This window comes from Diorhabda sublineata, chromosome 4, assembly GCF_026230105.1.
Source record: "Diorhabda sublineata isolate icDioSubl1.1 chromosome 4, icDioSubl1.1, whole genome shotgun sequence".
In the NCBI taxonomy this organism is placed as follows: Eukaryota; Metazoa; Arthropoda; class Insecta; order Coleoptera; family Chrysomelidae; genus Diorhabda; species Diorhabda sublineata.
In genome coordinates this window covers 31,662,869-31,675,841 of record NC_079477.1, presented here as the reverse complement: position 1 = coordinate 31,675,841, position 12,973 = coordinate 31,662,869, and the positions used below count along the sequence as shown (strand labels likewise).

The window sequence follows — 12,973 nt, the reverse complement described above, 5'->3', positions numbered from 1 at the left end:
AGAGACTGCCATTGCACGTGTTCTGTCGCTACTTCGCTCAACACACTTCATACTTCATCCAATCAATATAGAGACTAGAAACAAAATCATTAGTAGCCATCAATTTTGCCACGATCCAGCTGAATTTTTCTAGAACCCACACTTTGTGAAACTCCCTACTATATTCAATTTCTCCGAATCGAATTTTTTTTGACTAGTATCGTTACAAGCAATAATTACTTTTTATGAGGAATTAAAGTGTTTTCAATAATATTACCAGCGAACTATAATTAAAATTTGCAAAATAACAAATACTTTTTTGTTAAAATTGAAAGCACGACATGAAATTACTAGAAAATGTTCCCATTTCCAATATTGTTCTTTGTATAAATATATTCCATCTTCGATATCTAAAGCTTCGATTTTTTTCATTTCCAGGAGGAAGTAATCAACAAAATACAAATAACCATTCGCACAGTGAAATACATTCTGCGATGTAACAGATGACGATCGCAGGATCAAATATATACATTTTTCGTCAACGTCGACTAGACCGCCTGCGGATTGTTGGAAACAATTTCAAAAAAAAAGAGCGCAGTCACGTTGGTGACAATGAACCTGGGATGGATTGGTCGAGCGAGAGGGATCCATCACGAAATAAAAATAAGTTTCGTTGTTAAGAAGATAATGGCTGCGGATAGAACATGAAAATGCTGTAAATGAGAATGATTCCAATAAGAATTGTTAATTTATTAAGAGTGAAATGGTAAAACATGGAAAATATTTGATTGATTTTATTGAAATTATATTGTTAGTTTATTCATTTTTGTTAAAAATTATCTACTAAAAATAAATTTTTGAATACTTAGTTTTCATTCATTTCTTATTATTAGTGTTAACTTGTCAGAACTATGAACAGATATTTTTATTATGTAAAAATATACATGCAGGATAAAAATTCTGAAAAATCAAAGAGTGAGAATATTGCCATCTCATAAACTATCCGCTAATTCTTGAAATGGGGAATAGATCGAACCAATGGAAAAAACAAATCACTAATCGAACTATCATACGAAATACCGTGGAGAGAGTTGAGAGTAAGGAAATATGGCAGTTATATACACAGGGTGTGCCACGACGAGTTAAAACTATCTGTATATTTCAAAATACTTATAGTAAAAACATGAAAATTTCTACGTTTGGGTTTTCGAATATGATCTTTTCAACTAAAATATTTTCAAAGATGGCCACCTTACGGCTCTACTGTAAGTCGACTGTAACTTTGTTATTTCAAATTGAGCACCCTATATATCATAAATTTTTAAATTTAAGTGAAATTTGAATATACTTTTCTTCGAAAACTTTTGTTCACAATCTTTTGTGGAAAAATGCATACTATTTCAGTTATTGATTTTTTTGCAAAAAATTTGGCCGTTGCAGACCCTTAGAAATTATTTTTTTACCATGAAACCCTTGAAGCTATGAAAATGGATTCTGTTCGATTGCTCCTAGCAAGGTCAGACGTGTTTGAATCTATGCTGAAAATTTTTTCATTCTGTATAGAGTGTGTATAAAAAGTGTTAAAAGTTTAACTTCATAAATATCAAATTTCTTAATTTTTTTAAATAGAACTACTTGGTTTCTTCTATTTTGATGCATTTAAGGGACAAAATAAGGCAAATTCATCTATATTTTTCTATACCTAAACCTTACCATGATCCAGATATTAAATGTTTTCTGTAAATTTTCAGAGATGCAGTTGTGCTCTAAATTTAATTTATTCGTTATTAAATTTAGAACGAGGCATTTTAACTATTTTCGAAAGTATCAACAATTGACTAATAAAAGTTAAGTGAGTATCATTTATTACAAAGCCTACTAAAGCCTTTACTGAGTACTGTGTAAAAGTATTTAAGCAGGTATTGGAAAAAAAATAAGGGAAATGGAAATAATTTCAGAGAAGAAGCATATGTGACCATATTTTCACAAAGATAAAAAATAAAGGAAAACCTGAGAATACGAACTTCAAACTGTACGAAGCACGAACAACAAAATTGTACGTAAGGTACATAAACTTGAAATCAGTACACCTCTCACAATTCACCTTTGCAGACGATGCTACCATGCTATTTGGGGAAAATTAATAAGAACGGACAAAAATCTTAGAAGAAGAGGTGAAGAATGAGATAAGAAAAATTTATATTAAGAGAAAACATTAGTTATGATTAATTTCGCATAGTAAGAAAATGCGATGAGAAGAAGAAATTTTTTGACCAACCCTTATTATGAGCTAACTGAACCTTCCTTCAAAAGGTTCCTTCGTTAAAAAGAGATGTTAAAAATGCAATTCAAGATGTTTTACGCCTACAGAAATACTGCAAATGATAAACAGGTTCGCTGTTGCCACGATAGGAAAACCAAAGAATCATGTGCGCAGTGCCTTACTGTCTGGTTTCTAATACAATCTTTCCTGGTTATCTCTTTCACTCGTCTTAGGTATTTCATCTCCGTCGCATGTATCTTACTCTTCTTTCTGTCGTGTATGATCCATGTCTCGCATCTATATGTGAGTATTAGTCTGTATATGGAGTGGTATACTCTCATTTTTGTTGTCCTAGATATTTTCTCTCTATTGATAAATTTGTTATTCATTGCATAATAACATTCAATGGCTTTGTCTATTCGTGTATTAATTTCTAATTCCTGCCTGCCAGTATTTCCAAATATAACTTCTAAATATTGGTAATTATTTACTTGTTATCTCCAACTTATTTATGCATAAGCTTAGTTACTGATGATCTTCTGTAATTGCCATCACATTTGATTCGTTCTTCATTCCATTCTTTGCAAATTGTGGTATCCGACATATAATTTTTAAGTGTTTTGGCTACAATCTTTGATTATATCGTCCATAGCGAAAAAATGTATATTTTGGCAGATTGTGTTGTCAATGCTTTTCCTAAAAATTTCTAGATTCTCTTTGTAAACATGTTAAGAATATTTGCATTGTTTTGGTTTTATAATTCGATGGTTTTATGAAACTTTGTAGAGTTGCGCTATTTTTTCTGTTTAAGAGAAAAGTTTTAATTTTTTCACATGAATAAAAAAGGCTACTATGGTTCTAAGATCCATACATTACCGAAGAAATTAACATGACCTGAAAATCGATGAAAGTTGTTAATAATTGATGGAGATGAGTTTTAACGAAATATCTAGAGAAGTTATATAAAGATAGATAAAATAGCATACAAACACACAGACAAGTGAATAATAGAAGAATACAGACGATTTGATAAACTTATAATAAAAATACGCTAAGCCCAGGAGTTCTACTCGTAGAAATTGTGATTTTCTAACGTTCTAATCCAACAAATTCAATACACTTCTTATCGTTCTTTCTCAATTTGAATTCCGTTACGCTCATAATCAAGAGTAAATATGCTTTGAAAGTGGGAATTTTTGTTAATTATATTGAAACCGTAGATCTTTCGAGTACATTATGAAAGAACTGAAACTCAAATACTGATTGTTATTTCGTGCTTTTTCAAATCCCTCAATTTCCAGCATTCAAATATACTAATAACAGCAATAAACACAATAGAAAAGAAAGAAATTCTTACATCTTAATAAGGTTAAAGCTAAGGACACATTTTTAACACGTGTCGTGTTAACACGTGTTATATAAATATCTATTACGTTATTTTGAATAGATGTATGCATATTAATGTGATGTGTCGTCAAACATCGACAACACGCTTTAACACGTCATAGCGCGTGTTTTCAATATATACGTTCGTCAGATTTTCTTCAGAAGAGTTACAAAGTGTTGTAGGTTATTTTCACCACCTGTTCCGAGTTTGTTAACCTTTACCGGTATGTTCTGAGTGTCATCGACATTGCTAATTTCGGCCACAGAGCATGATACTTACCACTACCGTGTCTACATTGATTTATTGGATGATCCCAGTACTCTCTGGTGTCGTGTTAACACGGCACGTGTTTAAAATATGTCGTTAGCTTTAACGATTTTCTACAATGTAGCTTTTGGTAAAGTTGATTTATCCCAATATCCCATGCGAATCTAATTGATAAATTCAAAATTTGTAAGCAGTAGAAAATACTCAAAAACGATTTACAATAACTTTAAAACATATATTATACACCATAACGATCTAAATTAAAGTGAAAATCATAAAAAAATTTCAAATAATGGGAAAAGGAAAGTTGGAATGCATACTATCATCCATCAAATGGAATTCAATTCAAAAATCAACTCGTTCAAGCTTCAATTATAATTTTTATTCAATCGTTGAGCACTTCGATGCTGGTAATTTATCACTTTCATACATTTGAAATAGAATCAGCTCCTATTTACCAATATTTGCAATCATTCAATTCGAATCAATAAAATATAGGAACGAACAGAATCAAATGTCCAATAATTACAATAACGATTTCAAATATCCACCGCTTATAATTTTATTAATTATTTATTAATTTTATTATTCGATAAGTTTTCTTTCAATCGAAGTTTAATGATAAAGTTACGACCGAATGAAAAGTATCTGAACAACTGTAATCTCAGCTTTAACTATACACAAGAGGCACTGTATCGTTAAAATTAAATCTATTGTTAGAGATATTGTTATAAATATTAATTGAGGGTACGCGTTCCAAACATATTATTTCCAGTTTTAATACAGAAGTTACAAGAAACGAAGAAAACTTCTGGATCAAATTGTCGAATTCTTTCTAAAATATTTTCTTGAATAATGAATTCAATAAAATTTTAGGAAACAAATGGATTCTTATGAATATTTACAAAATAAATATGGATTTTTTATGTTTTGAATATTATTGCCAGATATTTTTCACATTAGAAATGGAATTATTTATGGACATTTGAATGCCTAATAATTCCAAAGTTCCAGAGCGTTTCAATCCTTTAAACAAGTTATAGATGAAATTTGTTGTTTGCGAACAATTTAGTGAATTGAAATCGTGGAATTTGTTTATTTTTATCTCTAAATGTCTCAACCAACAATGTGACGTGACAATGTCTGGACATGAATAATGACAAAATTATGACGCCATTTCAAAGAACATAAGTTACTCCAGTCCTTGCCAATGTGTTATCAAACAACTACGCATTATGTACGAAATGTACGCAAGTTTTTAAAACAGTATCTTCCTGGCAGAGGGCTTTCTAGACGAAGATCAACTGAATGTCGCCCCAAGATATTAAGATATTAAGCCTCTATACTTATTCCAATGGAATTAATGAATGAATGAATGAATGAAATAGATGAACCGCAAATGTATAAGAACCTCAAGAGCGATTTTGAGACGATTAATTTCAATCAATATAATCCACGGAACGGTTACCCCTTACAAATGATTGCAGCCTCAATATCCTACTCATTGACATTCTATCGCGAAAAAGGAAGCATCAGAAGTTAAAATAATTAGTTTGATAGAAAATAAAACAAACTATGCTTACCAAAAAGATTACTGTAGAAACTAACATTCTCATCATTGGCTTTGAGTCAACTACTTAATGTGATCGTAGGAAAACAAATATTTATAAATATAGAAAATTTATTGTCCACCTGCATGCAAAGCAAACTTTTCTCAGTCATTTCACAGTTAAAATTAACAGAATGATGTTACTTGAACATTTTTGTTGTAGTAGTAACCAGTACTTTGTGTAATAAACTCATTTTTTAATGTATTTTTTAGATGAATTTGAAAAAATCTCATAGCGAATGAATAATTTTGTTCAAATGCTACTTCTCGAAATTTTTGTTCTTAAGTAGTGGTATAGTAAGAATCAGTGAGCAATCTTGATGAAAAGCCTCGCAAGGCACTTGTAAACCAAGTGAAATGGATGATAATATGAATAAGTATTAATTTTAATTCGAGAAGCTCCTTGTATTATAAATATCGAAGATTTTATCTACTATTTCTTTTTAAATGAATCACTTATACGAGCCGAAATTCACATTTGGCTTTATAGCTGTCATGGAAAGTACTTTTATGTGTTCTTTTAATTAGAAACTCAATTGGAAACTATAAAAATGACACAGCCGTGATATGTTATGGTTTAATTAAACATTTATGTATTTGCAAGCCGTTATGTGGCTATTATTATGGAGGCAGATGATGAAAGAGTCGCAATTGATTTAACGGCTTATTTATTACCATAAAAATATGTTATTCACCAATTTCGTACCACCCAAAATAATTCACTCAGCGTTCCAAATTATCGCTTACAGAAGTGAGATAGTTCATTTCAAAATATTATTAAAAAATAGGAAATAACTGCCTTGAACATCGTGGAAGTATCTTTTCAATAACGTATGAGAGATATTCAACAGACTTGTGATATCTACCCCATACTTCAATCTATTTGAAATACAACTTACTTGGTATTTCCAATGATTTTACGAACTTGTCTACTGACTTTGGTCATTCGACCGATCCTGTTCGATTATATTGATAGAATCTAAAGTTTGGCGGATCTGCCATTTCTCAGAAATTCTTCATAAACTGTGGTTTTTATAATCTTTTTAAATTTTCTTAAAACCTCTTTCTATAGAGATGATTCTAATAAAGTCTATGTGTTTATTAGAGATAGAATTAGAGATTTCTACAAAAGCAGATTCTAAATGTGTCTCTGACAGACGTAGAGTCAGTAGATATTATGATGTCATGCAGAATACATCGGGATAGACAAATAAACCAAACGGTGAACTACCAACTCGTCGTTTTTAATTGATTTATTTAAATACCTTACAATACACTTAACTAATTCATATAATTCACTTGCCAGTATCATTTAACTAAATGATATAATTTACTTATATTCTTCGATTACTTTCTATTTCTGCCTATCCATTACGACTATTCATTATAAACTAACTTTTGTTCTAAAAGTTGTAAAAAATAATGCAAAAACAAATGGATAAATAGACCTTCCTAGAAATTATTGGAAAGAAACAATGTAAATAAACAGCCTGCTATAATAAAAACTCAGACAAACAAACCTCAAACGGATTCTGTGGCTCATAAAAAACTATGTCAAAGACGCCACGCGCCTTCGCCGAATTTTAAAATTCATCACATTTGGACAGTACCGACTCTAGGGCGGAGATACGTTCGTAACACTGTTAACCAGATTGGGAAGATTCCATGCATCCCAAGAACTACACAGGTCACTGTTTTAGGCGATTGTCTGTTTCTCTACTCGCTGATTCGAGAGTAGATAGATTAACAGTTAAACGACACGGCGCGGGTGGAAATATTCTACCCTCGCAGAAAGCTACATCGAAAATTCTCGACAGCCAAAAAAATTTTAATACTGGAAGCCATGAATTTGAAGATATGCCCAGAGCGAAACTTCTACACTGGAGGAGACAGAGCCCAAATCGACTCTGGTCGATATGCTTGATATTGGGGCGCCCTGAAGCTCAAACTTAGAAACTATAACGTCTCAATATATGAGTAGCAAGGTTACAGTGGAGAAGAAAAAAATACGAAATTTAATAATCAATAATATAAGCAATTGTCAATAAGCTTTTGTCAGATTGTGCTGTGAAGCTGTGAAATTTTGTTACAAAGATGTTTATATGTCACTTTCAGAATCAGTTTTATATTTTTAATCTTCTGTCAAATTTTCTATTTGTGGGTTGCGAGGTGATAGAATTAAACTGACGATATGTAATATATAATTTAGAAAATTATTTTTTGATGTGGACGAAGATAAAATATTGTGTGATACTCGTGAGTTGAGTACTTTCACGCATCCGTTGAGATAAAAAGCTCTCGCTACGGTCGTGCCTTCCATTTTCGCAAATCATGCGCAGAAGTATCACTTTACGCATTTGTGTCATAAATAACTAACTAATTTTTGAAAAGCTTTGATAAACTTTCTTCATAGAATTCTGATATAAAAATGTGACCATAGCATTATCATCCTTTGTTATTTCCTTCTATCGCCAGATTCTTACGCCGTGTGTCCACACAAGCCTCAAGATCAGTTTGTATATTTTAAACTTATTTCGTATCAATAGTTCCTATAGTATAATTTGATATGATATAATATAATATTCAATATAAGATTGCCTCGTTGCTTTCCCACATTGGAATTGTAGGTAACGAATTAGCAGACCAACAAGCAAAAAGTGCTCTAGCTCATACCATTACCGACAATATAACTATCCATAAACACTCAAAATCTCACTTCAAAAGAAAAACCAGAATAAAGTGGTAGCAAAACATGAACTCTTTCTTACACTATATACACCACCTTTTACCAAGTAACTTCGCAGGCATCTCCAGACTAGACTTGTGATGAGGATAAAAATCGGCCACTCGAGACTCACCCATGGGTAGCCAATGTCTTCTACCGCCAGACCCATTTGCACCAGGTGTAGTTCCAATTTGACCACAAAACACATATTGACGGAATGTGATAAATATGTTGTGAATTTTCCATAATTGCTTTGCATGCTAGGTACCTAGAGGTGTTGCATTTGAAATAATTTGATTGTTAAGAATTATAGTCATTTGGTCAGTGTCTCCATTAGCTAAATTTATATGCACTGATTTATTTTCATAAAGTCTAATGCAACAGACAATTTCAAGCTGTTCCTATCTGTGATACTAGAAAATTTCCTTCTCCAAACACAAAAAGATATTTTCTATCAACTCTTTTTCAAATTATGGTCACGTAGATGGTAAATGATCAATATCAAATGTTCAATTCTTCTGGGTGCAACATATTCAGACTACAGTGGGTTTATTTATGTTAGGAATTTTTTATTAATTGGGAAATCTCAACTTTTCTTCTAAATTTAGGAATAATTTTATAATTCAAAACAGAACTGAACCAGTGTAACGCTAATTTCACATATCGAATTCTTCAATCAAAGATTTCTCCAATATTATTTGTTCTCAACTGAATGATAACAATTCATATTCTGCCAACCATGTTAAACAAATAGTGTCAATAGTTTGTAGAATATCATCAAATCACTGTAGTAATTTCAATGTTGTGTTTACATCACCATTAGTATGTAATCAACCCAACTAAATTCAATAATTCTTGATTCGTTTTTCCTTTGAAAATCACTCACAACCAAAGCTAGTTTCTGCTAAACGAAATTCATACACAATAGGCATATTTAGATTCAAGAAATTTTTAAAAAAAACCTCTATTTTCTATCGATAACAACGGGAATAAAATTAACAAGCAATCCTAGTTTTTGTATAAATTCATACTAGGGGAATATAATATGATTTTTATTTGTTTCTACGTTTTATTTCAAGTAACAATGCGAACTCTGAGAGCGTTGTGGTAGGAAAATGGCTTCTCATAGAAAATTGAAAATGTGTCAGTAGATTGTTCCGAGGTCAAATAGGTACAAGATGCTGCAGGAAAATCGTCATGGTCACATTGGAGTGAATGAGATTATAGGAAAAATTAATGAGGGATATTATCGGTAAGGGGCAGAAAAGATGTAAATTCTTGGAGTAGAAAATGTTGGGCTACATTAGGGCTTCAGAGTAGGACATAAGGAAATGTGCATCAATACATTATAGGTGTCTTTTCAAGAGAGTGGCGATAGAGTCTTGATGGACTACTTCAGTAAATGACACGAAGCATACGCTTCGATAAACTATGAGACGGTTTCCGTAGCTGAAGTTCTAGCTGGCAAATTTATGAGCAGTTTCTAAATTTTTCAACAGACGATGGAGTTACTTAACAGTCAGTACGATGTCTGGTACAAAGGTTTAATCACACAATGATAAATCATCGAAAAAATTGTTACCAATATTTACTTTTATTACTCAAGGCGTATCATAAATATATGAGACTACCCGACAAACTCCTAGAAAAAAGCTGAAACTACAGCTACCAGCTGTTTCGGTGTACGGGTCCTTCAATGTGAAATACCAATGTGTATACATGTAGCCTCTAAATGTGAGTTTTCAGTATAAGCTTTAGTTTACATTTACAAAAGATGTCTGAATTGACAGGTAGTACATATACTAGCTGCCGATTAAAAATAACAGCCCAAATTATTTTTGACATGGCACCTTTTGTAATTCTTAGTAATTGAATCGGATTGAAAATTGTGGTAAACAACACATACTTTAGACAAGCAATCTTGGTTAAGATAAGGCTAGAGTTTCCGCAACAGTTCACAGTAAAATTTCAAAATAGTGCCTGAAACTCACTTTAAAAAACGCAGTCTTAGATACTATTGCGCTTGTGACGCTCTCATCAATTCAAACGTACAATATAAATATTTACGCAGTCGAATACTTTAATTTGAGTTTACGCGGTAAATATTTGTGATGAATTACAAAATACAACTCACAGCATACATTGAATCGTCCTATAGATACTGCAAATTTTTCGCATAACATGCTTTTCAGTCAACAGCTATCACCAAGTTCCCTTTTCCACTAGTATGTGTTTTTGTTCATGGATTAAATTCATAGTCACTTGGATGTGACATGGAAATTGAAATAAACAATTTTCATGTTATCCAAGCCTAGCTAGATACTTTGCTGTTAGATTCATCTCAAAATACTGGGGAGGGAATTGTGATGTTTTGGTTAGGAACTTCTTTGCTTCTCTTCCATACAACTAGTTGTATTGATGAGGTGCAATTGAAGATGATTCTATTTACATACTTGACAATCATTGTAATCATACTATCAGAGTGTCTGTGGAATTTTTATAAACAGAACGTTTGAAATTCTTGTAAAAATCTGTGTATTAACCTTTTCTGAATCCCTGTACCTGTGGTACTTGCTCAATAAAATTTATCTACATACATATCTAATCTTGAGATGGATGAGTTATATCATCATCTAGAAAACGTTAAAAGAATGCAGAAACATGAAACCTTAAATCAAATGCATCCTTATTCTAATACAAAAAAATACTAAATTCTGTTTGAAAATTGAAGGTTTTTAGAGGCAATAACCTGATAGAAGAACGACCACAAATTTGATGTAATTTCTGAATATCTGAAGAAGTTCTTTAGGCATTCTAGCTGAATTGGTTAAGAAACTTTTGGATTTTATTATGCCTTTTCCTATCCATTCACTCCGTTGTTGATGTGAAGCTCTAATATAAAATATAGTCGTTGCTTGATATATCCTGATATATCCTGGTAGCCTACTAGCTACTTTTTTCTCTGTCAGCTAGGGCTGTTAGAGTTTGTTTCAAACTCCCACACTAGCTTGGACGAGCACTCAATAGCGTACAGGGCTTTCAATGCCACTTGTCTCTCGAATGTGCTTCATAGCGATGTTACTATTTAAATACTCCTGAGATGAAATATTTATTGCCTTCAAATCTGCTTGAGAAAACGGGGTGATTACTCTAATTATATGAAGGGCTTGAATTTTATTCGAAAAATATCTAGTCCATCTTCTTGCTCTAACGTTATCATCGTTATAATAGACTCATTTCGATTTGTTGAACATCTGTATTGATTCATGATTGGCGTTTGTCCATAACTGTAACTTCGTCCTCATGATAAATTGAATAACTTGATCATTTTCATTGATATGGTAATACCTAACGGGTACATCAGCTGTTTGTATACCAATTTTATCAAAAATGTTTTTTATGAAGGACGAATTTTAATTATTCACATTAATGAAAGGATGAATTACCCATATATATTACAAAATAATTAGTGATTCCATTGAAGTTTCATACTACATTCATTAAAATAAACGTTTGATAGATGTTTTACAATAGACTCGCGAGTATTCATACAAATTTAGAAGCACAATAAACAAGTTGTCTTCGAAAATTATCAATTTAGATAAGATTCTTCTATTGGATTTCTGATTACTTTATATTCGAATCATGTAAAAGATTTGGATGTATTTTGGAAAATCTTTGTATATCCATTTGAATGAATACATTATAACATTATTTATGTCGACAAAATTATTAAGATTTACTGATACAAAAATTATCTGAAGATGATCATAGATATAGAATGATATTATGTGAAACTATAATGCAGACACTCATTTTCTCAGCAGGACAGTATCCTCGGATAAAGTCACGTTAAATAGCTGAAAGTCACATTTTTAAATATTGGAGTACTACTGATCCTAGATGAAAGATCCTTTGACAGTTAATGTTTGCGCAGATATCTTGGTACTTTCGTTATTACTACTATTCTTTGTAAATTGTAGCTTGAACGGGCGAAAATACTTAGCTTGAGCCCTTCTCACTGAGCACTGAAAAAGAATGTAGTTAGGGGCAGAACCAATTATTAGGACAACTTACAAGGGCTGAGACAGGCAAAGACTCTTGTAGGAAACTATAACCAGAGTAGATTTGCTGAATGTATCAACCTAACTAAGAACAATCTACGAATACTAAAAGCAGATAATGCGACTAGCAGGTTTTGTTGCAAAGTGGACAAAATTTCTATCCACATTCTCTCGAAGTGTGAAACACTAAGGAACTCCAGAGCAGTACACCTGGGAGCGCTTGAAATAGAAGATGAAGATCTCTGGCAAATAAAGCCATCCCAAATTCTAGACTTTTTAAAAGGAGTGGGATTAATGGATCAGCAGTAAAAACAGGGTTCTCAAGTATCGCAGGAAGAAAGGGGGACACAATAGATTCTTTGGGTCACAGTGTATACGAGGTGCGGAATCTATACATGCATACATTTAGGTTAAGAAGTCTAGAGTGCATTACTCTATCTTAGTGCTTCTACTAGAAATAACTTGAATGGGTTTTTCCAAGACACATAAATTGAAAGAAGGGTGAAGTCGTTTCGCACCTAACACATATCATTAGATACCCGTAATATTTTCCATAAGCAGGTGCCGAGCATTTTTCCAAAAGATTTCTCTCAAATAAAATGTAACAAGTAATCTGAATATAATCTCAGAATCCTTTGCGCTTGCTCGGCCATTCTTGACTCTTCTACATCCTCACAGG

General features: G+C 32.1%; 1 protein-coding gene across 2 annotated transcripts in view; it reads left to right on the top strand.

Annotated features, from left to right (window-relative positions):
• The window catches only part of LOC130443051 (potassium channel subfamily K member 18), a 100,781-nt gene extending 99,936 nt beyond the window's left edge, over positions 1-845 (top strand). The window contains exon 8 of one of the 2 annotated variants that reach the window (XM_056777496.1): positions 418-845. In XM_056777496.1, the coding sequence (XP_056633474.1) occupies positions 418-486 (69 nt within the window). In that variant the 3' untranslated portion in view covers positions 487-845. The remainder of the gene's footprint in view (positions 1-417) is intronic. The other variant, XM_056777495.1, reaches the window with a different exon arrangement.
• Positions 846-12,973: the final 12,128 nt, after the last annotated feature.